General features: G+C 41.5%; 1 protein-coding gene across 1 annotated transcript in view; it reads left to right on the forward strand.

The window, feature by feature from the left end:
* The first annotated feature begins 9,087 nt into the window (after positions 1-9,087).
* LOC147892980 (laccase-4-like) overlaps positions 9,088-27,423 on the forward strand; it is a 98,028-nt gene continuing 79,692 nt past the window's right edge. Inside the window, exon 1 of the mRNA XM_087386828.1 lies at positions 9,088-9,339. Within this exon, the coding sequence (XP_087242954.1) occupies positions 9,088-9,339 (252 nt within the window). The remainder of the gene's footprint in view (positions 9,340-27,423) is intronic.

A 27,423-nucleotide genomic window follows, 5' to 3' on the forward strand; every position in this document is an offset into this window, starting at 1 on the left:
CAATGATGGAATGCCTTGAGACCTTTTGTTTGACCTCAAGATCAAAAGTTAGCCACAATAAGTCCAGCATTTTTGGCACAAGATCCCAACCTCCAATTGCTTTGCTAGACATGAGGTGCAAAGTTCTCAAAGAGAGAGTTTTTTTGACTCCTTGGGATACCAATGGGTTCAAGTGCTCAAATAAGAGTAGGTGGGATTTGGGTCATCCAAAAATTCAAAGAGAAAATTACAAAAATGGTAGGGTCTCCAACCCACCTTGGCCAAAAGAAGGCTTGTGCTAGATCATTATATTTACCTATCGAGTTTCCCTCTAAGAATGCTTTGACACAAATTAACATGCTTTTTAGAGCCTTCCTGTGGGGAGGGGACTTGAGCCAAAGGAAAATGGCTAAGGTTTACTGGAAGTATTGCTTGATGCTGAGAGTAAAGGGAGGACTAGGTATAATAAATATAGAGCAGAGCAAGGCTCATTGCACAATGGATCCTTAAAGCCTTCCAGGAACGCAACATTGATTGGGCCTTCTTGTTCTGAATCAGGAAAAATATCAAAAAACTTAAGCATGTCACATGCAAACATTGGAAAAACTATCCTGAGGGCACTGCAGTTTTTAGTAAGGAGCCTTTTATCACCAAAGGATCAAAACTATGGAAGTGGATGTGGAAGGCTTGGGAACTCAAGACTGCCCTACTATGGAAAGGATTTAATTGTCCCTAGACTTTAGAATTAACCACTTGGACCTGTTGCAATCAAGGAGAGACAAACCCGATGGGACAAGGAATCATTGACCTAGATGGGAGTGAAGAACAAATTGATGTAATGGCTCCATACCAAGGATTTCAAGGTCTATGTGTTAGTGTGTCACTTATGTGTGCTTGTGTGTGTGACCACATGGTGTGTGTGTATGTGTGGTGAGTGTGACTAGATTAGGTGGTAGAAGGTTCCAATGCATGTGATTGAGATAATCATGGATCAGATTGAGAAATTAGAGGAGAGATTTGTGGCTCTAGAGATGATCTCTTGGGCACATTGATTGTATCACTTGCCTACTTAAGGCCGCTTCTACTCATGAATAAATGAGCTCTTTTTCTTTCATTGTTGTCTACATCATGTTTCCATTCATGCTCCAACATGTGGTATCAGAGCCACTCCGACCTCTATGAGCCTTTATAGCTTTTAAAACTGTCATGTGAAAGTTTTCCTCTTCTTAGTTGTGAAAGCCAAAAGAACTCTCTCTCTTAGTACAAAAGGAATAGATGAACCCTATATGTGGGTCTCAAACCAAACTCAACCAACCTAGGTGGCATACTAACTGAGTCACTAACTAGAGTACATAAAGATAGCTGTCATCTAGCTATTATTCATGGACGGTGTAGCAACTGCATCTACAGCAAACAAGTCGGTGACATAAATGCACAATGGTCACCCTGGCATATCACGAGTGGAGCTCGATATCTCAACAGAGATGATAGCTAGAATTAACAAAACATGGTACTGGAGAGACGGCGATATTATATGGTCTCACAGATTCTCTAAAGTCTAGGACGGTGAGATCTCTAAAAAGCAATCGTGCCTTCTTTGGCTCATCTTACATCGAGGTATCTGGACTGCAGCTCGAGCCTAAAAGATCGGTCATGGGAATGGTTGGTGTAAACGATGCAATAGAATGAGAGAGGATATCCCACATTTGTTCCTCAATTGTTCCTATTCCAGGGAACTATGGCATTTGATACACCGACACATTGCTCCCTTCCCTTTTAGCTCGATCATTCTGCTTGGAGACTCTCTTAACAGGGCTCTGCAAAGTCTCAATGCTTTGGTCAATTTGGCTTCAAAGATGCAATAAATTGTTTAATAATGTTCTAATGGATACTAAAAGTGTTTTTGAATCAGTATGCATGACCACAGGAACGAAGAGCTAACGTCAAGAAACTCGGCCTTCTGCACACTCAAGCCCAAGACTACTTCAAGGTTGAAGAAAAACTTGCAAATGAAGAATTCATGCTGCTGGACCAAGCCAAGGCACTGGTTGAATTGGTGGAAGCCGAAAAAGAAGAGTTCGTGCAGAATAGTGGCACCCCAGCCCCAACCCCCTTTGTCTCTTGTTGAGTCCTTCCCCCCTCCTCAGCTCCTCCTACATCACCACTTCCTTCTGCTACTAGACCAAATGTCATTGCTACGTTAGTGGATCAGATCATGTCTCCTCTTGTGCATCCCTTCAAGAGACCAACCTCGCACACAGATCCATCCAGTGTTTCATTCAAGGTTCGTCGAGAAGCATTCATTTGCTGAAGAATTCACGGAAAGAATGCACAATCCCGTTGCCCCTCCACCAGCTCCTATGTCTACTCTTACAGCTCCTAATGCCTCTCTGTTAGTTCTTGCTCAAGTTAAAGAAGAACTAGAATAGATGTGTATCTTATGAGGAATCCATCTGGATGGGCCAGATCATGTTTTGTTGTATCCCTAAGGACTACTTGTTTGTACTCACGTCTCTTTGCTTTGATAGTATGCTTGCTGCCTATCATAGAAAGCTTTTCTATTGATAATGCATAGTTGTATATAACCTTTATGATAATATAATATAACACTCATTTTTGGAAAAAAAAAAAGAAATATTACACCCACAAAGTCACCCTAAGATTTCATCATCACTAATGGTAAAAAAACTTAATTCAAATCAAATGAACATGAAAGATTATTTATATTATAACAAAGAAACCAAATGAAGTATAAGTGAAATATGTACCAAATGGGAAATCCATATGACAAATAGAAAACTAAATCATTTAAATATCTTAAAATATGTCCATATATCAAAAGTTAAATGTCTAATTGGACATCAACACAATCTATACATGGCTTATCAACAGTGGTAGCAATGTCTCTTCTTGTACAATAGTTGAACCTATTCTAGTTTCCTCAATAGCTTCATGCTCCAGCTTAACAAATTCACCGGCCTCATCATGAAGGGGAGATTAAGGCTCTGATGACAATGCTTGCACCTGCGATCATTACTAAATACAATTTTTATGTAGCTGAGATAAAAAATCAGGCTTGGAAGATCACAAGCAACTCTTTAAGAGAGGCTTGGAAGATCATAGGCAATTTTTATGTGGCTAAGATAAAAAATCAAGCTTAGAAGATCATAGGTGACTCTCTAAGAGAGGTGACTAAGGAAAAACCTTTCAAAAAAGAGTGGTGATTAGAGAAAAACTTGCAAAAAATCTAATTTTGAACATGGTCTCGTAGGCTGCTTTTCTCCCAAAAAGTACGCTGAACCCTTTTAAAAATTCCAAATTATGACATAATTTGATGATATCATTGAGCCATGTCATAAAGTTGACCCTAAACTCGATGACAACATCAAGTTGTGGTGAATGTTATGATAAAAGTCGATGATAGCATCAGATTTCGGAATGATTGTGATAGAACTTGATGGTATCATCGAGTTTTTTCATAAGTTATGACAAAACTTGATGATATCATCAAACTTTGTCATAAGTTATGATAGAATTCGATAACATCACCGAATTTCGTCACAACAAATATAGAAATATTAAAACGATGATAACTTTTAAACCAAGACTCCATTTTGGGAGCTGTCTGGCTCAAAATTTAGATCACGAGTGGCTCAACAATCATATTTTAGCACTTTGTTATAATTTTAAGTTGAATGAACTCCAAAATTGGGTGACAGGTAAGGGGGTCATTATCTACTACAAAATTCCTTATAGAAGGAAATTCCATCCAACCAACACATATACCGTACAAGCACCAAACAATAATCCTAGCATAAATATAGCTCTAATTTCCCATGTTCAACAAATCATATTATGGCTCATTGCTATTTTGTTGCAACTTATGACATAACTTGATAACATCATCAACTTCTATCATGAGCTATGAGTCATAATAGAATCAACTTTCCTGATGACCTATAGATGCCTTTATCATAGGATGGAGATCAAATTTAAACTTTCACTAATAGATGAGGATGCAATACATACTGGCATCATCTGGGAATTAGAAAATATGTGCTTGATGAGGAGAGAAAAATATGCAGAGAGTATGATGGGTACCTTCTTCTTTTATTTTGATATGATAAATTGCAATCATGTTAAATTTCTTCCTTGTGTGTACATCAATTTAATGGAGAACATGCTCAATATAATGTATTCATGAAAATCCACTCAAGTCAAGAATTCCATTTTTCCAATGTTTTTTTTTGTTGGGACATATAATAGGAAGCCAGTGTTTCAAAAATGAGTTAAAAATGGCAATTTTTAATCGTGTAAAAAAGAATCTTCCATTCAGTTATTGTTTTTACGAAATAGTTCTCACTTCATTTGCAATGGTGTAGAATAGTGTTCTTTGCTTCTTTTTCCCATTCACAGTGGTTCTTGTGTACACATTCTAAAAGACCTTCACCATCAACTTTTTGGAAACTTGATTCATCTCACGAGGGCAACATGACATGTTCTTTGGACCACATTTTTTGCACTCACCCAATAGACATTGACAATAGTGGAATGTGGCTCCAACAAATTTGGGGCACACCACAGACTACCAAAGGGGAGTGACACCAAGGTGACACCCTTGTAAGCCTATCCAAAAGCTCAACAATCTTCACTATTTCCACATATTTGACAGTCAATTGCAAGATGCTCCATGAAGACCAAAACTTTGGTTCCTTAGCTGATTAACTGCATCCTTGAAAGAAATCATCTACACGTGATAAGTGCAGTAGCATGTGTCTTTAAGCTCTCACATGAAATAGGTCTTCCAGCACTCAAATGAGAATGCCTGTAACTCTTCTTGATTGGGAACATTAGGAATAACTGGTTCTTGTTCAGCTCCAGTAATGAACTCCCAATAGCCTTTTCCCTTAAGGAAATTCGTCATTCTAAACTTCCATGCTTGGAAGTTGTTCTTGTCAAGCTTTTCAGTGACAATCTATGAAAGAGCATCAGATGCCATTACAGAACACTACAAAATATTATGTCACCACAAAAAAACACAACTTCTGCCTCACAAGGGCCAATCTGCAAAATTGGCGAGAGTGGTATTTGACCACACAGACACTTCCTAGTGACGATTATGCATCAATAGGCAATAAGAATGATTCAATCACTCCCAATATCTCTGTGCATAGGCATATGATGTTATTTCTATGATAACTTTTCACCGACCTGCAGAACAGTGGTCGCATAGCAAAAACAGGGCACTTTCTTGAGTGCCTACAAAAAACATCTGCCACCAAAACGGGCCTCGAAATGGCCTCAAATCAAAAAAATAATTTCACTGCCCTCTCACCACACCGCAAAGGGTGTCCAATCTGAGACAGTGCACTCTTGCACTTTTAAGCTGTGCTACCTGCAGAGATTTGCTCCCAAACTCGAAAAAAAAGGAAAGCAACACTGATCCTCTTACTAGGACACCACGAACTTGGTTTGCTTTCTTGAGCTCCTTACCACGAACCGAGCTCTGATACCATGTGAAGAGAGTGGGAGAGAAGGAAGGAGTCTCACTTGCAGCTTTCTCACATACACAATGGGGGAATATACACAAAGGTGGAGGCTGAAAATAGTTCTTCTCTTCTTAGTTGTGAAAGCCAAAAGAACTCTAAGTACAAAAGAATAGGTGAACCCTATATGTGGGTCTCAAACCAAACTTAGGTAACTAAGGTGGCATACTAACTGAACCACTAACTAGAGTACATAAAGATAGCTGTCATCCAGCAATTATTCATGGGTGGTGTACCAACCGCATCTGTAGCTAACAAGCCGATGACATAAATGCACAATGGTCACCCTGACATATCACGAGTGGAGCTGGATATCTCAACAAAAGCTGAGCCATGCTTTTTACCTCAAAAATATTGTGTTAGGAAGGGGGATAAACCCTTACCAGAGTTTGTACCATCTAATGAGATTGAAGAGGATATGTTTGTTGTGCAGTTTGGGCATCTGATGTAGATTCGGAGATGGACTCGAGTTGGATGAACAAGGTGGCCCAATTTGGGTGGCAAAGGGTGCTCATATAGCAAGGGATCAGAAGGGAATGCCAATAACATTCACAACAAGTTTATGGTATAAACCAAATCCTTTGAAAAGTCTCCCCAAAAAATACACAATCAAACAACTATATGAGGGTTGCTTGTAAAAGAAACGTGAATGGATTCCAAATAAAAAGGGCTTGACAAAGGTGGAAGTGAGTAGCGTTATTCATTGCTGGACATCAAGGACTCAAAGTTACAAAAAGAAGCATGGCCATGATGTTAAAAAATGTATTACTATTCCTGTGATCCTAACCTTGCACATATTAAAACATCATTTGGCTAGGCTTAACCCATCAAGTGAAAATGCAATAGCAGAATCTAATGACTATGAATGAGATTAAGAAGCATAGGATAATATATTGTATGCCTTGTTCCTTAAAAATGGTATATCTTTACACCGTGACCTTGAAACATATTATTCAATCAAACGGTGTATCTATACACCCCCTATATATTGAATTCAACAAACTCTTTTCCATACAATAAAATAGTGTATCTATACACCCCCTTTATATTTAATTCAACCAACTCTTTCCATATATTGCATATTGAGTGGAGGTGCACAACATTTTAAGCTTTATCAAACCATATTTGTGTGGGGATGATCCATTCTTTTGCAAATTTACCCATGATGTTTCGAGTAAAGGGCACCACTTACAACTTTAGGGAATTCTTAGGTTTATTCTGTGGAACTTACACATCTAATGCTCCCAAAATACCCAATTTATGAGTCTACTAAGTGATATTGAGTGGAGGTGACCGGTTCAAAAAAAAAAGTCCAAACGAAGTGAGAAAGTCCAAATTTTATGAATATAGTGTTCTTTACAATCATTCTCCTTTGCAAGTGGCATAAGATTTACAACAAGGACAACATTTTACCGGATAGGTACTCAAACAATGTCCTCTATGTCCTCCTCTACTATTCTCTCTTGGCATCTTTTTTTTCTTTGGTTTCCCAAGAGCCAACAATGTCATTTTTTTCTCAAGTTGACCAGGGCACAACAATGTCTTTAACTCTTCATGAAACACTGTGGTTGTTATGCGCACACATGGAAGAAATTATGAGGCACGTATGCTTGCAAATATGTCAAAGCAAACATTGTGGCACCCACACAACATGCATGACACCCCCTCTTGACCAATCAATGGCAATGCATAACACAAATAACTCTCACCCCATACCAAGGTATTTATCATTCATACATGTGGTATTTACAATATTATGGGGTTTTAAGAAAATAGGAAGAGTGAGTCATATAAAGAGGTGGGCTCATGTCCATGTGTTCCAATGATATAAGAGAGGCCACATGCCAAGTGTGTGGAAGGCATGTGGAGGAGTGTGGAGTCAAGAGCAATCCTTCTAGAATTCCTATGTGGAATAAGGAGGATGTGGACATATGGAAAAGAGAGGGAGCTCCAAAGACTGACTCATTGCAGCCACCGGAACAACCAGTAGCACGTGACATGGTTTCTTCCCCGACTAAAGGAACGAGAATGGAGTCAAAACAAGGCTGGGCTAACGTATTTGAGAGGTTTAAAGGGTTCCAAACGAAACCAATCAAAGGTCCCAAAGGTTATCCCTATGGGCTCCACGTGGGGAGACTCTTGACTTTCTCAATATTTTAAGAGTCTTGAGCATCTTTTGATGGGACACATGGCAAGAGTAGCCAAAAAGGACATGATGTTTCTCTTCTTTCGATCTATCTTTCCAATTGCCATTATATCTTTGTTCTATCTTTCCAATTGACATTACATCGCACCTGTTTATTTCATAGAGAAATACATTGAGTTTTTTTACTCTTGAGCTAGGATCAGAGTGAGTTCAAATGTTAGGTTGTATTGAAGACTCCATGAAGATGTAATCCCTCAATTCTAAAATGTGTTGCATGTACAATTATTATTCGACTACCACCCAACATATCCATCAGTCAGTCAGACTATCACCCCAAGAGTCTCCAAATCAACATTAAACAAAAAATTGCTCAATTACAAATGTCACAGCACATGCTAACATGTGACTCAATCAAACAAATTGGTATAAAATGTGTGAGAGAGACTACAAGATGGACATTAAACAAAAAAATCAGTGGGTGGATGCTCCCTTTTTTGTTGCCCACCATCCATTTTCACATTGAAAACAAGTAGCTGTGTGATTAGATTACGATGCTTGGTGATCCTAGTTGCAAACTATAAGTTGATCATATAGTCAAAAATAAGGCAAGAAATGGATTTTGTAATGCTTCCAATGAATGTACCACTTTCACATCATCTAGAATGTCTTCAATGATTATCTTTGGTGAGGACCTGACCGGCTACTTGCAAACACCTAAAAAATAGGCCAAAAAATAATTTTGTTAGCTTTGTCATCATAAGATGACAAAACTATCAATTTTTTCCACTTTCTTGCTAAAGTTTTCCAAGCTGTGATGGTACATGGCTGACGGCATGATTGTATGGAAAATATAGGCTGAAAAGACTAGGTAGGTCTCCTAACCTATCTAGAATAATACTTGAAACAATAGTCAAGGGAATAAAAATGTTGTCTATGAAATGGAAAAGAGAGGACTCAACCACAACAAAGAGAAACACAATTCACTTGAGAGATTATTGAAGGAGAGCTTTAGTGTCTATAGTGATGGGAGATCTCTAGGCATGGTTCCCCTTTGAAATGATATTCTTCAAAGTATATGTCGATGAGGCTCTTGAGATGTGCAAGAAACCAAGGAAGAATCCCTATAAAAGAATTATGGGTGCATCGGTCAAAAGAAGCAACATTGCCTTCAAATCTTGGTAAAGAACCCAGAACGTTGCCCTCGAATCCATTCAATTGGTCATAGGTTTTGCAATTTTGGGTTGGTGCATCGGTCCAAAAAAATCAACAATGTTACCTTCGAACCTTTTGACTGGTTGTAGGTTTTACAACTCCCTAGAGCTCTATCCTAAAGCATAATGTTTATTGGTCGAACCTTCTTACCTCCTTCCCCATCTTCCCAAAAATGCCCCATCTTCTTTTGGAAGATGGGAGTCAATGGACTTTTTGACTTTGAGAACACCAACAGAGGAGAGCCATTCCACCAATGACAACTCTACAGGCTTGAATAATCCTCTAGGACTGGAATACAATTTGGTGAGCGATGACTTCTCTTATGAAGATGGAGACTTCATGGGAGTTCAACGTGGTGATCACTTCTCGGTTGAAGATGAAGAAGGTTTGTTCACTTTTGATGGATACCCTTTCAGTTCAAGTTCCAACAAACCGAGTCAAGCTGGCAATGATGAGGTGAAACATTTTGGCACTCCATGGACTCTGGCAGTCAAGGCATAGGTAGACGTTTGATTCGGTGAAAAACGCTCATGAATTGTGGATGCAAAGAAGCAATCTCCATAATGAAGGGTGGAAGAAGAGATGGAAGTCTCAATTATGGACGGTTGAAGAAAATATGTACTCCAATCTTTGCGATGATAAGTTGTGAAGATGTGAGGATGCCTAGTCCTCAAAGTGACAAAGAACAAGATGAGAGAGAGACAGTTCAGAATTCAAGGGGCAAGGTGCCTCAATTATAAGTAATTTTAACCTAATGATTTACATTCACCGACTCAAATCTGAGGGCTCAAATTAGTTGCATGGTCATAATTGATTAGCGTTCTTAATATATTATAGATTATTTGGCCCTATTTGAGGGCAAGTGTCTATAGGTGATATGAAACTTCAAAACTAGCTTGTATTTGAAAGGGATGTAAGTGGCAAGGGGAGAGATTAAATCTACTTTAGAAGAAGATGATCAAACAAACTAGGAGTAAAGAGTCTGAGTACCCTCCCAAAGTTATTTTTATTAGAAAACATGGAGTGCAAATAAGAGAATCCTTAAAGGTGGAAAACTCTCACAAGAGGAAAGATCAAAATGAAACAATGGGGGGGAGAGAGAGAGAGAGAGAGATAGAGAGAGAGAGAGAGAGAGAGAGAGAGAGAGAGAGAGATTATCCAAATTCAAATGTTATACTTGATTCCACACCACACACTCCAATTTTGTGTGTACATATACAAGTATTCAAGGATTTGGCTCCTTATCCCCAAATCCACACAATCACACATCATTGGCACTTCACATACTCAGCCATAACCACTCATCCATACAAATTTTTTTTTACATTTCATGAAGATGTTATAACATCCCTTCTCAATTCCATCATGTGGCACATATGAAAATCGTTGCATACCCACATTCATTGCATGTAATGGTACACTTCGTGTGGGTTGTATTAACTAGAAAAGAATTCAATGCATGAGGCTAGATGCTAGGCATGGCGACGCTCGAGGGCCATGGAGGAAAAGGGAACGTGAGGGAAGAAGTGTTAACATAGGTAGGGAAAAAGATTGAGAGGGGTGGGAATGAAGAGGGGGACTATGGCACAAGGGGGAAGGAAGAGGGGGAAGAGGAGTATGTACATGATGGGAGGTGGAATGTAGATATGGAGACATCAAGGGAAGAGAGTCATGCTTTATTGGAAAGATGGGGGAGGGGAATCAAAGTACTAGCCAGGTGGCTTTACAAGAATGAGAGTGTTCCATCAAGGAATAGCCCCCTCCTTTTATAGCCAAGAGAGGGGGTCTCTCCCAATAAATGCATCCTCCCACATGCATGGTGTGTGTGGAAGAGTGTCCCATGTGGGCTAGGCGGTTACACACTCTCAGTTGTGTGCGACAACCCTTTGCCTCATTTTTCCACATACATCAACCCCCATATCCCAATCTAAGATACTCCCTTGGTCTCTTCCCAATTTTATAATACGTTCAAACATCTAGGAGGACAAGTGGAGGGTTGGCACAAGGAATCTTGCCACCTCATCCTACTTTCCCATTATTTAACTTGCATTCTTGGACTTTCTACACCCCCCCCCCCCACATGGGCCTATCCTAGATGGAGGGAATAATCCAATATAATATCTATCTCCACCTATTCTATATTACTTCTCCCATGGTCCTTGGGCCATATCTCACTAAATGCAGGCATGGGACCACCTAGGTGGAGGGGTGGTGCATGGAGGACCCATGCCACCTTATCACTTTATATTATTACTACCATGGATTATGTACAACACACCTTATTACATGGAGGGTGGCACATGGTCATGCCCTGCCACCTCAACCCTGGGCCTTATGCACACCATATTTTATTATACTATTGCCACACATACAAGCACACACACATATTTATGCCTTTTACTTTGGTCAAATTTATCCATAACAGTTCCCCCCCAGGCAGGGAATGCATAGCATTTCCATGCCTGGGACCATCACGCACAAAGAAGAGCTTGAGACAATGGTTGTTGATCACCTTCTTGCCATATGGCTCATGCAGCTCTTGAACTTGTACAGACCCATTGCTACATTCTCTGATGACTTTGTATGGACTAGTCTACAGTGGCAGGAACTTCTTATCCATTTGGTGGTCTAATTTGTTATCAAAGCATAGCACAACATCCCCCTCAGCAAAGTGTCTTTCCCATCCCTTGTGACTTTTAGCATCCAAGTGGGCCTTTTGTCGATTCTTTTAGATCTCTATTTGATGTAGTGCAAGGCATCGGGTTTCATCTAGCTTCTCAAGTTGTACCAACCTAGCCTCTATATGTTTGAGGCCTCAATATTTTTAGAGCAGAGTACTCTCGACTTGTTGCGGGGGATGTAATCTGAGTCCTAGCAATGTGCATGGTCTTCGACCTCTCCATCGTATCCTCCTTTGGATCCCTAAAAATTTTTAATGCAATAAGCTCGACTAGTAGAAAACTAAGTTGTACAAATTCCCTCTTGCTCAGATGAGGCTCTTAGCAATGGCTAGATGTAATCTTTTGGTCTCTAAGGTTGTCAATGATCTTTTGGCTCAATGGATGTAATGTTTTGGTCTCTAAGGCTCTCAACAATTGCTGAGCTTTTATTACATTTATGTAATCTATTGACCATACCGACTAGGTGTCACCCATCGTGATAGTTCTAAAGAAGAATGGAAAGATTCAGTATGCGTAGACATGAAGAAAGATAATGATGTCACTAGGCATGGCCACTACGCCTTACCATTCACAGAACATGTCCTGGAAAGGGTAGCCAAAAAGGAAGCCTATAGCTTCCTAGACGGATTCTCTGGGTGCAACAGTGTCGATCACTTCGCAGGATCAACACAAAACGGCCTTTGCAACCAAGTGGGGTGTGTATGCAGCTAGAGTAATGATATTTGGGTTGACCAACATGTGCGACACCTTCCAACAGTTGATGATCACACTGTCTTCAAGGAGTAAAAATGTGAAAACATGTATTGCAACCTAGAGAGTTTGTTGGGTTGTTAACACGAAGTTTTCTTGAATGACATATGCGTGAGCTCGAAGTGGGATGATCACCTGAAATCCATGAGACTAGTAGAAAAGTGCTGATTATACCAAATATCCCTAAATCCCCTTAAGTGCCAATTTGGGTTAAACATAGAATAATTCTCAGCCACATAGTGTCCCGGAATGGTATCTCCATGACCACAACAAATTCAAGCTCATACCACCCCCCACAAATGCCAAGAGACTGCATACTCAGGAATCCAATCCACGACCATATCCAAGAGCACCAAATCCAGCTCCTTGGGCTCCATCAATTACAAGCTGAGGAAGTAGACTCATCATTTGAGTATGAAACAAAGTACCCAGTGTACTATGTAGAAGGTGCAGAGGGTCTAATACCAGTTTATGCAAATCAAGTACGTCCCAACACATATCGAGCACCAATCAAGTGCTACGGTTATGGAGAAAATGAGTGCTGTCATCATGGTAGCCCCACTACTTTCTAACCACTCTATAGAGATTGTGGCATAGGACATGCCTGTATGGATTGTCCCATGAAAAATAAAGTCCCATAACAAATAGAGGTTGAGCCCACAGAAAGAGGCCACCAAGACCCTAACATTCCAATCCAACCAAAGTGACTTTTTAAAAAGAAAGCAGAAGTGCCTCCATCTCCACCATGCAATGAGCAGCCGAGCTCGTTCACATCAACTCCCGAGCCTCAAATAAAAGAAGCTCCATACCCAAATGCAGAGGTGGAAAAGGCTCATTTTTAGGCACTTCAACGATGGGTACAAAAGGAATAAGCTCAATTTGAGGCTAAGAAACAAGCTTAATTTGAGGTTGAGAAACAAGCTCAAGACCCAATCCATGACTTGGCCCCACAAAGTATTGATATTGTACTCGAGCCTTTGTTCCAACAACAAACTCCACAACATAATGTACCGTCATGTCAACTTGAAGGAGCCGCACTCTCTAGCATCCTGAGTTGCCCTATGTTAATTCCCATCGGAATCCTCCTACAGAATTGTCCCAATCTCTGGGTGAGTTTCAAAGGATGGATTGAACTTGCAAATCATCCTCCACCTATGAACGACATCGAAGATATCCCTATGCGGAGTGAGAGAGATGACATACGCAACATTACTGTGCCTTTGATCCACAAGGCATATAATCAAGACCAAGCCATAGTGGATGGTGGAGCAGGTGTAAATGTCCTATCAAAGGAGCTCTACGAAGAATGGGGTCTCCCACCAATGCAAAAGGCTAATTTCAACATACGCCTTGCCGATGATTCACAGGCTAAACCCTTGGGAATAGTAAATGGCATGTCCACAAAGGTCATAGGAGTTTGCTTTTCCCTTCAATTCACAATCTTGGATCTCCCCAAAAAATCCTATCAAATCTTTCTGGGACGTCCTTGGTTACGAGAAGCATCAGTCCTCCATGACTGGGGAACTGATAGACTGACAATCCAGAATCGTGACACTGCAGTCAAGGTGAATGTGGGAACAGGAGCTATAAAACTGTTAGAGTTAGCTCAAATGTCCACCTCTCATGTAACCCACCAATATTCCGTGTACCCAATGTTGTAAGGCCCCCATATGAGGAGAAGCCATGATGGGTATCGGATATTGGGAGGGATCCCCAGTTTAGACACTAGAAGGGGTCTTAGAGTAGACCAGATGGTTATGAGACGGCTTAGGAGCCAAGAGTAGATACCCGTCTACACAAAGGGGGGGTTCGGGGGGGCGATAGCCCCCCCGATAGCAAGGGGTCCGGGGGGCGCAGGCCCCCGGTGGGGGTCTGGGGGCAAAGCCCCCAGCGGCAGGGTCCGGGGGCCTGCCGTCGGGTCCGGGGGCCCGACGGCATGTTTTCTGAAGGGTCGGTTGGTCTTTCAGGCCGACTGTCTATTAGGCCGACTGCCTATTACAAGGCCGACCGTCAACCACTCACACTATATAAGTGGCCACCCCCTATCATCATATCACCAGTTCTTCATGCTCATAGTCCTCCATCCAGCATCTGTCTAGATCACCATCGAAGCTCTGTCTGTAGAGCGCACGGGTGGACAGCCAACCATCAGTTGTATCAGCAGTTTGGTATATCAGAATTTTTGTATTCTCTCCAGCTTTCCATCGTGTACTTGCATTTTGTTGTTATCTTCCGCTGCGTACTATTTTCTTACATGGTATCAGAGGTCAGGCTATCTGAGTAACGACTTTATTGCAAGTTCAACGAGCTTTGTTAGCAAAGGCTACTAGGAGTGATGGCTGCACCAACCCCGTTGCGAATTCGTCCACCTGCCTTCAATGAAGGCAAGCTCGATGGGACGAATTATACTTTGTGGAAATTCAAGATTAGCGCGATCTTGGATTCATATGAGCTTCTGGATACTGTTCTGGGATTGGATCCAGAACCGGTTGGATCACCGAATCCAAACAACCCCAACGTCATAACGCCACCGAATGCAGATCTTCTTCGGGCATGGAAACGAAGGAACGCAGATGCACTCTGCGCTCTTGTTACCAGTTCAAGTGATTCTGTTTTGACTCTGATTCAGCACACAGACAAGGCAAGTGAGGCTTGGAACATACTGAAAGGTCAGTATGAAACGCGGAATCAGACCAGAATTCAAAATCTGGAGAATATGCTTGCTGCAGAGAGGTGCTCTGATGGAGAATCTGCTGAGACATTCATCACACGGATCAAGAATCTACGTGATCAGATGGCGGCGGTTGGGATTACAAAGACCAGCGAAGAGTTGGCCAGAAGGTGCATTCGGATCCTTCCACAAAAGTACGATGCATTGGTTACGACACTCAACACGCAGGTAAGAAATCCACCCCTCACTTTTGAAGAGTTCAGTGCGATGCTTCTAGAGGAGGAGATGCGAATGAAGACCCGCGATGGCGGAAGTGATGCAGCATTCTCAACCACATCCAAAGGGAAGGGTGGAGAGAAGAAGAATGGTAAGAAGAAGAAGTTTTCAGGTAAGTGCCACTACTGCAACAAAAGCGGTCACATGATCAAGGATTGCAGAAAGAAGCAGCAGGACGAAAAGAATGGCACTACACAGTCTTCTTCGAAAGGCAAGGAATCTGCCAACACAGTTGAAACTGAGTTGGAGCTATGGGTTGCAATTGAAGAAATATGCTCCTCAACAGAAGTTTCAACAACGAATGATTCGTGGCTCCTTGATAGTGGAGCGTCCCGTCACATGACCAGAAAGAAGGACTGGTATAGCTCTTTCAAGCCTCTACAAGAGCCCATGAACGTGACGGTCGGTAATAATGCAAAATGCCCTGTGGAAGGTATAGGTACTATCTCTCTTTCCATTCAAGAGGGTGAAACTAAAGAGCTTTCTGATGTATTACTAGTTCCTCAGCTAAAGAAGAACTTGCTTTCGGTTGCTGCGATAACTGATCGCAACTTGGAGGTGCGTTTCAAGAGGACCGGAGCAGAAATCCTTAATGCAGCGGGCAAGGTGGTCGGCAAGGCAGTAAGGAAGAACAATCTCTACGAGCTGACGGCACTAACAGTCTCTTCAGGAGTGGGCATCAGTAAGGTATGGCATGAAAGATTTGGTCATCTTAGTTATCCTATTCTTTTGGAAATGCAGAAAACAGGGATGGTTGCACACTTGCCTGCACTCTCAAAGGTGCAGGAACCTTGTGAAGCTTGTATGATGGGCAAGCAACAAAGGAAGGCTTTTCCACATGAGAGCGGCTATCGGGCAAAGGCTCCTCTAGAATTGGTTCATGCTGATCTCAGTGGGAAAGCTCCGACTCAAGCTTTGGGGGGATGTAACTACTATATGCTTATCGTCGACGACTATAGTAGATACATGTGGGTGTATTTTTTACGAGATAAGGCTGAAGCTCTTGGAAAATTCAAACAGTGGCAAAAGATGGTGGAAAACGAAAGCGGGCTGAAGGTAAAGAAGCTTCGCACGGATCAAGGAGGAGAGTTCCTGTCAAAAGAGTTCGACACATACTTGCACGAGAATGGCATTAAGCGCCAACTCACGACTGCACATACTCCGCAACAAAATGGTGTTGTAGAGCGTCGCAATCGTACTGCCATGGAGATGGCACGATGCATGGCACTAGGTAAAGGATTGCCTAAGTCTTTTTGGGCTGAGGCAGTCAATACAGCAGTCTACATCCTCAATCGAAGCTTCACAAAGGCCTTGACGGGCAAAACACCTTTGGAGGCTTACTCAGGTAAAAAGCCTTCCGCTTCTCATTTCAGAACATTTGGATGTGAGTGCTTTGTTCATGTTCCAGATAGCACCAGAAAGAAATTAGATCCAAAGAGCAGAAAGTGTATCTTCATGGGCTATAGCCAGGAGTCAAAGGCGTACCGGCTATATGATCCAGAGGCAAAGAAGATCGTGATCAGTCGTGATGTGGTGTTTTGGGAACAGCCACATACAGTGGAGGAGGAGGTATGCCCTTCCACTTTATCATCAACCGTAAAAGTAACTCACCTTGTGCCCGTATCTAAAGCAGAGTTGCAGAATGAGGAGGAGTACTTCGAGGAACAGACTCCACCAACACCACAACATGCCTTGGCTCCACAAGGTAAGCCACTTCCAAAGTGGGCAAGGCAGCTCTTTGATGAGAAGAATCCGGTTCCAGACTTGGCGGAGTCATCTGCAGATGGACTTCGACGATCAAAGAGGATAGAGGAGCAGAAAAGGGCTTCTGAACACATAGTCAATATGGCCTTGATGGCTGAGATTATGAAAGTTCAAGAGCCTACGAATTTGGATGAGGCAATGGCCGATTCAAATTGGAAAGCTGCCATGCAAGAGGAGTATGACAGCATCATGAAGAATCAGACTTGGGACTTGGTTGATCGTCCAGAAAAAAGGAAGATCATTGGTACCAAATGGGTATGGAAGGCCAAGTACAAATCTGATGGATCTTTGGAAAAGTACAAGGCTAGGCTTGTTGCACAAGGATACTCTCAAGTTGAAGGCTTTGATTTTGAGGATTCCTTTGCTCCTACAGCAAGGATGACAACTATTCGGGTGGTACTTGCCTTGGCTGCTCATAAGCAGTGGCCGGTGTTTCAAATGGACGTGAAATCTGCGTTCTTGAATGGACATCTCAAGGAGGAGGTATATGTGTTCCAGCCACCAGGATTTGAGGTGCCCAATTCAGAGAACAAGGTTTGCAGACTAAAGAAGGCATTGTACGGGCTGAAACAGGCCCCAAGGGCATGGTACCAACGGATTGATAGCTTTCTCATATCTATTGGTTTCTCAAAAAGTGCTTTTGATGCTAACCTGTATGTTTGTAAGCAGGATGGCAAGTATGTGGTAATAGTCCTTTACGTGGATGACTTGATCATCACAGGAGATCATGAGAAGATGCTGCAACAGTTGAGGGAGTCGTTGAGTTCCGAGTTTGAGATGACAGATTTGGGGCTCATGCACTTTTGCCTCGGCATTGAGGTTTGGCAAAAACCTGGCAGGATTTTCATCTCTCAGCAGAGATATGCTCGCGAGATCTTGAAGGCATTCGGTATGACCGAGTGTAAGGACGTGGTCTCTCCCATGGAGGTGAATGGTAAGCTCTTAGTGGAGGATGCATCACCACTTGTCGACATCAAGGAGTATAGGAAACTTGTGGGGAGTCTCATTTTTCTGTGCAACACTAGACCTGATATCAGCTTTGCAGTTGGTGTACTTAGTAGGTTCTCAAATCAACCTCGAGAGAACCATTGGAAAGCAGGGATGCGTGTGCTAAAGTACGTGAAAGGTACACTGGAGTATGGCATTACCTACAGAGCAGGGAAGACCTTGGCGGGTTACTGTGACTCAGATTGGGCGGGAGATTGTGATTCTAGAAAGTCAGTTTCTGGATATTGTTTCTCACTTGGTTCAGGAGTGTTCTCTTGGATTAGCAAGAAGCAACCAACAATGGCACTATCTTCGACGGAAGCTGAGTACAAGGCAGCATGCATTGCTGCTTGTGAAGCAGTTTGGCTAAGGAGGATCCTGCAAGACATAGGAGTTCCAATCGAAGATGCGACGGTTCTAAAATGCGACAATCAGAGTTGCATGGCCATCGCAAAGAATCCTGTGTTCCATGCTCGTACAAAGCACATAGAGATCCAGTATCATTACGTACGAGAGCTCATCGAGGATGGAGTCATAGAGCTGGAGTATTGTCCCACAGAGGACAATTGCGCAGACATCTTCACGAAGGCTCTTGGGAGTGATTTATTGTTGCGGCATCTACATCGACTCGGCATTGGTCCGAACACGTAGTTCATCTTCGGGTGAACATTGAGGGGGGGTGTTAGAGTTAGCTCAAATGTCCACCTCTCATGTAACCCACCAATATTCTGTGTACCCAATGTTGTAAGGCCCCCATATGAGGAGAAGCCATGATGGGTATCGGATATTGGGAGGGATCCCCAGTTTAGACACTGGAAGGGGTCTTAGAGTAGACCAGATGGTTATGAGACGGCTTAGGAGCCAAGAGTAGATACCCGTCTGCACAAAGGGGGGGTTCGGGGGGGCGATAGCCCCCCCGATAGTAGGGGGTCCGGGGGGCGCAGGCCCCCGGTGGGGGTCTGGGGGCAAAGCCCCCAGCGGCAGGGTCCGAGGGCTGCCGGTAGCCCCAGGCCCGACGGTATGACCTATGCGCGATCCTTCATCTGCCCGACGGCATGTTTTCTGAAGGGTCGGTTGGTCTTTCAGGCCGACTGTCTATTAGGCCGACTGCCTATTACAAGGCCGACCGTCAACCACTCACACTATATAAGTGGCCACCCCCTATCATCATATCACCAGTTCTTCACGCTCATAGTCCTCCGTCCAGCATCTGTCTAGATCACCATCGAAGCTCTGTTTGTAGAGCGCACGGGTGGACAGCCAACCATCAGTTGTATCAGCAGTTTGGTATATCAGAATTTTTGTATTCTCTCCAGCTTTCCATCGTGTACTTGCGTTTTGTTGTTATCTTCCGCTGCGTACTATTTTCTTACAAAAACCAATTGTGCCTAGAGCATTGGATGACACATATTCAACGACAATCTCAAGCAAATCATCTCCCTTGCAATAGCATGCCATAGCGGGCGATTCACAAAGCAATGTAAATAATTGGATACAAACATTGGCAACCATCGACAACTGCCATTCATTAGACCCCATCTTCTCATAGAGAGATGCTAAGGTGGTACAGGTAGATCCTCCACTCACACATGAAGAACCAATTGCTTTAGAGGTGCCATTCTTTATGGCTGACCTCGAGTGGGATAATGAACTTGAAGAAGGTACCCATACCAATGATGACTCCGATTTTCCTTGGGACCTTGAAACAGAGGCTAAGAATATTGAAATTGAAGATCAAATCTTTGATAATGACTTAGCCATTCTACATGCCCTAATGGCAGTCAAGCTCCCAAAAGTTGAACCTCCAAAGTTGAATAACAGCAAAGGATCCCAAAAGAAAGCTGGAGGAAATTGCAGAAAAGCCAAGGCCGAATGCTTCAATGAATTCGAATGAGTCCAAACAAGGATCATCAAATTGTACCTTGCAAAACTAGCTCCCTCAAAATTAGAACCACCGCCTCTTGAATGGTCCCTTGCATGGATGATTATTTCCTATTAGTTTCGTTAAGAAGCAAAACTTTTATATTGGTGTCAAAAGTTTGAATGCCTTAATAAAAATATTAGAGGTTTGAAAAATTCGCCAAGATTTGAAACTTTTATGAGAAAAAATTTAAAATTTCGCTAAGATTTACATCTTTTTCTTTAAAATTCGAAAGGAAATATATAAATTTTAATATGTTGTACAAATATTGTGAAGCTAAAAAAACTAGCTTGACAAAATTTCGCCAAGGTTTTATATTAATATATAAGTATTGCTTCGATAAAAACATCCATGGTCCCCTGAGGGACTTGAAGGAGTATGCGCAGCAAATGAACCCTTACTAGGAAACACCTTACTAGTGGAAAAGTTACCCCACAGTTCCCAACGTAAGAAGTTTTAGAAATATAAGCCACATGTGTGGATGAAGCTCGATCAAGAGACTTTAGAAAAAGAAAGTCAAAAAGAGCCTAACAAATTGGTAAATGAAACTATGCCAACCAGTACACATGGCACATGTCAGGCTAGTTCAACACCATCAGAGGCCGATCTTCAAGAAGTGTCAGAATAATTCAAGAATTACACAAGTGGTAGTGTCCCAATAGAAATGCCAAGACCACTAAGAGAATCTGAAGTTCAAGAAATCGATAGCATTGGAGAAACTCCAATCTATGAGGGACTGGCAAAAACACGCACAATAAACCTCGCCCTTGAAGGGGAGGAAGAAAAACTGGTTTTCATTGGGAAACAACTTTGATAAGAAGATGAAACCAAACTCAAAGCACTCCTAATGGAATACCGTGACTGCCTAGCATGGTCATACAAAGAGATGAAAGGAATTTCACCAGAAGTGGCAGTACACATGATACCTATAAGGGAAGGTGCTCACCCTAAGGTATCTGGACCTTATTGCACAAATCCTAAGTATGGAACCATGGTTTATGACGAGCTAGAAAAACTCCTAGATGTCAGATTCATCTACGAGATAGAGCACATTGATTGGGTTTCACCCATCGTCATTGTGCCTAAACGCAACAAGAAGCTCAGAATATGCATAAACTTAAATAATGTGAATGCCGCCACAATTAGGGATGACTATCCCCTACCCTTAACAGAAACAGTGTTGGAAAAGGTGGCAGGTTCTGAAATATATAGCTTCTTGGATGGCTTCAGTGGCTATAACCAAGTGCAAATTGCTCCTAAAGACCAATCAAAAACAGCATTTGTTACAGAATGGGGTATTTTTTGATAAAGAGTCATGCCATTCGGCCTTTGTAATGCCCTGGCCACATTCCCGCGAGTCATGTTCACAACTTTCAAGTCATTTGTGAATAGGTCTTTATAGGTGTTCTTGGATGATTTGCGCATCCATTCAAACAAAAAAGACCACTTCAAATGTTTGAAGTAGTACTAATCAAATGCAGGGAGTATGGCATCTCCCTAAATCCAACAAAATGCTAGTTCATGGTCACCCACAGAGTTGTTTTGGGACACATCGTTTCTCAACATGGGATTGCAAAACTGACATGAACAAAATCAAAATCATCATGGAATTGCCTCCTCCTACAAATTCCAAAGGTGTACAGGTCTATGGGACATGCCGGCTATTATAGAAGATTTATATTGCAGTATGCCATGATAGCTAGACCACTTTACAAATTATTAGTGGAATTTTTATGGATAGAAGAGTGCAACCAAGCCTTTAAGCTCTTAAAGTGGCACCGAATCATAGCACCCATCCTTATATCTCTCAATTGGGATATTGATTTTCATGTTCATACTGATGGATCCAAGTATGCAATTGGGAGTGTGCTTTGTCAACATGGTGAACATAAGAAAGACTACCCATTCTACTTTGCCAGTCGACACATTAGGAAAAAAGGGAGCTCATTTTGGGGCCTTTTACGGTTTGGAAAAATAAGCTCTCAACCAATCAATAGAAGGCCAACGTAACGTTGAAAATTCACGAAAATAAGAGAAAATAGAAAAAAGAAACAATACTTTATGTAAGTACAAGTGTGCTACATTAATGAGGAGATTGGTTTTTTATTCGTAGAAGATCTTTGGACAAGAAGATAGAATCTAAACTGACATTTTATCTGACAAGATCCTTCCCGCTTCCACCTTCCTTTGAATTTTCAAATATTGTGCCGCCTTTCGTGCGAAAGGTCTACCATTCTACACCATTGCCTCATTGTGCAACTGCCTTCCTTTTCCAAAACTGCTCCCTTGATCCTGTTTGGCGTAGAGTAAGATGTTTCTCGTCTACTGTCTGTTTGCCCACTTTCTCTTTCTTGAAACTTCAAATTGTTATCTTAGTTACATTACTTTGCTATTGTTACAGATTCAGAAAATCTCCATGGTGAACCAAAACCACGGCCGTTCTTGTGCAAGACGCTCTGTGGATGATAATGCTACGAAGGCAGAATTATACCAAACATCCTTACCCCGTCGACCTGCTTCTTCTATTTCGTCGGTAGAGAATTCAAGTACAGTCAAAACAGAAGGAACTTGGGAAAGGTTTAGTGTTTCGAAAGGAGCATGGGTGCTCATGCAACCTAGCAAAAGAAAAAGACCCCAGACAAAAAACATTTTCTTGGCATCGTGGAAGGGAAGAGTACGAGATTTTAAAATCACCAAAGGGAAGATATCCGTGAAAGAAGTTTTGATTCAGCACGTGTATATGCATAAAGAACTTGTCTTGCGAGACTATCCAAAAAATCTTCCGCAACACAGGCCTAATTGTATATTTTTCTATTCTGGTTTTTTCCTTCATGAGGTGTATGGATTTTTAAGATGAAGCTTTCTCTCTTAACTTATTGACATTCTTGTGTTGTTTTATTTCAAATTTATATCCTTCATCGTATGAGACATGGCAAAACATCGATTGTATTCTGGGATTTATAGATGTTCTGCATGGATCGATAGGAGAACAACAATACCAAGGTCGATGTGCAACAGAGCTAGCTCAATCGGGTATATTTTTTACTGATCATTTTTATCAGTTGCTGGACAAAGCTAACACACATGGTGTATTAATAAAACAAGACCTTCCGGCGTGGAATTCGGTGGATTGGCCTCACCCACATTCTAGTGTTACAGAGGCATATAGGGCGAAGCTTTTTACAGAAGTACAGAAAGCTCTGAGGCCCAATATTGCCACTAGGATAGTAAAAATTTCTTTGTGCATGCCTCTCACAGTTTTTGTAGACTTGTTTAATACCTTTCCAGTAAAGGTTTCAAAAACAATGCTCACAGTTAAAGCATCAAATTCGGCATGCATGCCACAATTTTTGGATAAAGGTTGGGATAAGAAGACATGTAGTTCAGTGTTTTGTGAGGTGGTCCAACCTTCTATGCAACTGAAGTACATGGTTGCATCACAAAATTTTATTTTCTCTTTTTATTACAAGCGCAGTCGAATGCTAGGTTCAAAGCTTGTCCCAATGGACCAAGATGAAGAGTCGTTTGGTGCACAAAATAAACTTATTGATATTGATGTTATTGAGAATGGTGATGTGGTAGCCAGTATCTCGTTAAGAGAATGTTGCTCCCTAGCTCAATTACGCAGTGACATTCTGTTTGAGACTGAAGGTTCTATCTCAAACGACTTTTTATTTATCTACAAGAACAGAAAGGTACACCATCTGATTTATCCTAGTCTCTATAAGCATTGCTATTAGTTTTATTTACCACTCTAATTCATATTGCTTTTTTGCAGTTACTCAGAAGAAGAGAGAGCTCAGTTAAATGCAAAGACATAGAAAATTTTAAAATTGAGATCACACATACTCCATAAAGAAAGGTTTTGTATTCAATCAAGTAAGATTTTGTACAGAATTGTTTAGCTGAATCTGTAGAACATATTTCTAACATCCATTTTCTATTTATGTACAGTTTCATCCAGAGGCTACTCTACATTTTCTGGAGGATCTTCTCTCTGCTGCTCCATCCTGTCCGTGCTCCATCCTATCTCCTCCACTGCCCCAGAAGCCTCTCTTTGCTGCTTCTCCACCTTCTCCTCAACATCAGCAGCAGGTCTTTGCTCCTGTGTCTGCTCCTCCTCAGCACTCTGTGATTGCTCCTGTGGCTTCTGGTCCTCAACATCAGGTGCTTCATATGTGGGATCAAGGTGTATGACACCTTCATGTACTTTAGAGCTTTCACCCAGCTCCACAGTAGCTGCTACAATAGGTCTAGGGGAGGCATAGCTCAAAAACCTCAAAATTGTATGAGCTCTAAAATTATGTACATAGTTGGGGCTGAAGCTATCCTCTTTCATCTGCAATGGCAGAGGATAATTTAGAACACTTTGTATCATTATGAATTATATTCAAGCTAAATGAAAAGTATTTTTCCTTACCAGATCTGGCTGTTCCTTTTCAAAGTAGCTTGAAAGTATATATTTTGCATTGATCAGCACCCTCCATCCACAACTACTTGAATCATTTTGTTGTGGTGTCTGGACAGTTAGAAAAAAATGTTAGAAACTGTGAGCATCAGCACAAAACAAAATTATTCAATAAGTTCAAAGACATAGCATTTAATAGACTTTTTACCTCTAGACTTAATGGCTCTATTGAATCCAACAGAGAGACATTTGGAGGACAATGATCCAATGCATCTAATAGCCTTCTAATACAACTGCAATATGTATAATTTAGTTAGTATGGTATCAAAATAATAAAGTTTTGAGTTCAAAAAGCACACACAGTACTTACAATTTCAACTCTCTGTGTGTGTTTTTTAGAGAGTTGAATAGAAAGCACTGCTTCTGCTGGATGTCAATAGACACAAAACTCCAGTGGTCACTGCATAAGGAAAAAAGCATAAGCAAATGAAAGGCTACAAGAGTTCCCAATATTAAAGAAGAATCTTAAAAGAAGTAGTCACCCACATACCTGCTATGATATGGAAGTAGCAAAATGTCAATTACTTCAAAATTGCAGTGTTTGAACCAGCTGGAAATACTCATGGGAGTCTCTTTTGCATCTCTTAATCTAGAAGAAATGGCTGGATCAACAATATGGACTGTATGTTGTACAGAGGGATGAAGCCAGCTTCTCATCATGCTGCATAGGATCAGAACATAATTAGGGTAGGTTATAAAAGAGTTACAAGGAGGATTGATTTGCAAAAAATGTAATTGTCATTCTGGCTTGTCTACTGCGTCTTCGAAGTCGAAGTACACTGGCTCTTCTGTAGCCATGATTTTGATGTCCTGCCATTCCACAGGATGAACCAGCTTGTCATATCTCCATCTCACTCTGGACAAAGTGTTGAAATCTTTGGCCATTAAAGTCACCCTGTGAGCATGGGCTGCTACAAGCATTGCATCCTCAAAATATTTCTCCAGGTAATCCTCTGCCATTTCCTGCAAGGAAAGAATGGCAGTTCTATTCCACCTGAACCCAAGGTTCCAACTGTCACAAATTTCTCTCACCAGTCTTTGAAAGGGTGCTTTGGGTATTGCAAAACCTATGGCTTTCTGTTGCCTCCTTATTTCCCTAAGCACACCTGCACCCTTATTCAATCTTTTGGCCTTTTGCTTGAGCAAGCTCATTGGCTTACCCTTCCTGCCATGTGAAGCTCTTCCCTTTGGAGGCACACTAAACTTCTTGGAACCTGTCCCAGCTGCTGTTGCTGCAAGACCTGGTCCTTTGCCAACTTGCCTTGCAGTTGATTTGGTCCTTGCCATCACTCTGAAAAACTGCATACAAAGGATTGGAAAGAGATCAAAGACATGAAGAACATGTTCTAACAAAGAAAAGGCAATCACAGGGGTGGTAGAAGCCAAATAGAGAAATTTGCAATAAAATGCGATATGAGCAGTTTGGAATTTCAAACAGGTCCACATCGCATTTTGCTGCAAATTTTTTAAATGAAATGCTGGTGCACTCCTACAGTGATTTCTATGTTTCTCCAACCAAATACAGTATGAATGGAGGTCATCCAAGAAGATCACATGCAAATATCACACTTGAAGATCTGCATTCCTCCAGTGATTTCTCTGTCTTGGTTTGAGCCTATGCATTTCCATACAGGATGTAATTTTTCTATTTTAGGCAAGAAGATTGCAGAGACTAAGGGCAGTCACAAAACCAGACATGTTCTCATGAAGAAAAGGCAATCACAGAGGTGGAAGAAGCCAAATAGACAAATTTGCAATAAAATGCGATATGAGCAGTTTGGAATTTCAAACAGGTCCACATCGCATTTTGCAACAAATTTCTGAAATGACATGCTGGTGAACTTCTACAGTGATTCCTTTGTCTCTCCAGCCAAATACAGTATGAATGGAGTTTATGCAAGAAGACTACAGCTATGGAAGTCAAAAAACCAGAACATGTTCTCACAAAGAAGGCAATCACAGGGGTGGAAGAAGCCAAATAGAGAAATTTGCAATAAAATGCGATATGAGCAGTTTGGAATTTCAAACAGGTCCACATCGCATTTTGCTGCAAATTTTCTAAATGACATGCTGGTGCACTCCTGTAGTGATTTCTATGTTTCTCCAACCAAATACAGTATGAATGGAGGTTATGCAAGAAGATCACATGCAAATATCACACTTGAAGATCTGGTTTCCTACAATGATTTCTTTGTCTTGGTTTGAGTCTATGCATTTCCATACAGTATGTATTTTGATTATTTTAAGCAAAAAGATTGCAGAGACTAAGGGGAGAACCCATTGTTCCTCACCTGGAGTCTATCTGTGGATGTGCTGTGCAGCTGAGGAGTAATCTGTGCTGAGGATGATTCTGTGCTGCTGGACAAGATGCTGATGCTGCAGAGGCAAGAGAGCAGAGACTGGAGGGCAAGAGTTCTAAAACAGGATACCACAAAGAAGTGCAAATAGAATTAAAGAATCACTAAATCCCACACGTGTGGAATCTAGTCGTTTTTCACACGTGTGGATGGGACCCAGATCTCTTGGAGTTTGAAATCTGGCACGTGTGAAAGTACACTTTATTCCTTGGAACTTGTGCCATTCATTATTTCATCATGAATACCACAACCACTTTTCCCTCCCCTGGATTCCAATCTCTCATCCCTGCCACGACTCTCTCCTGATCCTTTCTCTCTGATTCTCTCCTACCCAGCACACTCCATCCAGACTGCAACCTGCCTCAGATCTCCAGGTTACCTAGAGTGCAAGGTTCAAGCTAGAGAAAGAGCAGGAGATTTACCAGTGCAACTCATTCAGCATGGAAAAGGAAAAAAAAGGTCAGAGTTCTAGTTTGGTTTCAATGTTTTTCAACATTTATTTCTTCCATCCATTGGATTTTTTATGTCCCAATGTCTTCACTCAGCTCCATCCTTCTTCCACAATGTGGTAAATCACCCAGAAATTAGATTGTAGGTTGATATGAACAGAACCAAGAAATTTGCAACAAAATGCGAGGAGAGTGGTTTGGAATTCTCTAAACAGC

This window comes from Dipteris shenzhenensis, chromosome 16 (assembly GCF_047967505.1).
Source record: "Dipteris shenzhenensis isolate YYH24624 ecotype China chromosome 16, Dip_SZ_1.0, whole genome shotgun sequence".
In the NCBI taxonomy this organism is placed as follows: domain Eukaryota; kingdom Viridiplantae; phylum Streptophyta; class Polypodiopsida; order Gleicheniales; family Dipteridaceae; genus Dipteris; species Dipteris shenzhenensis.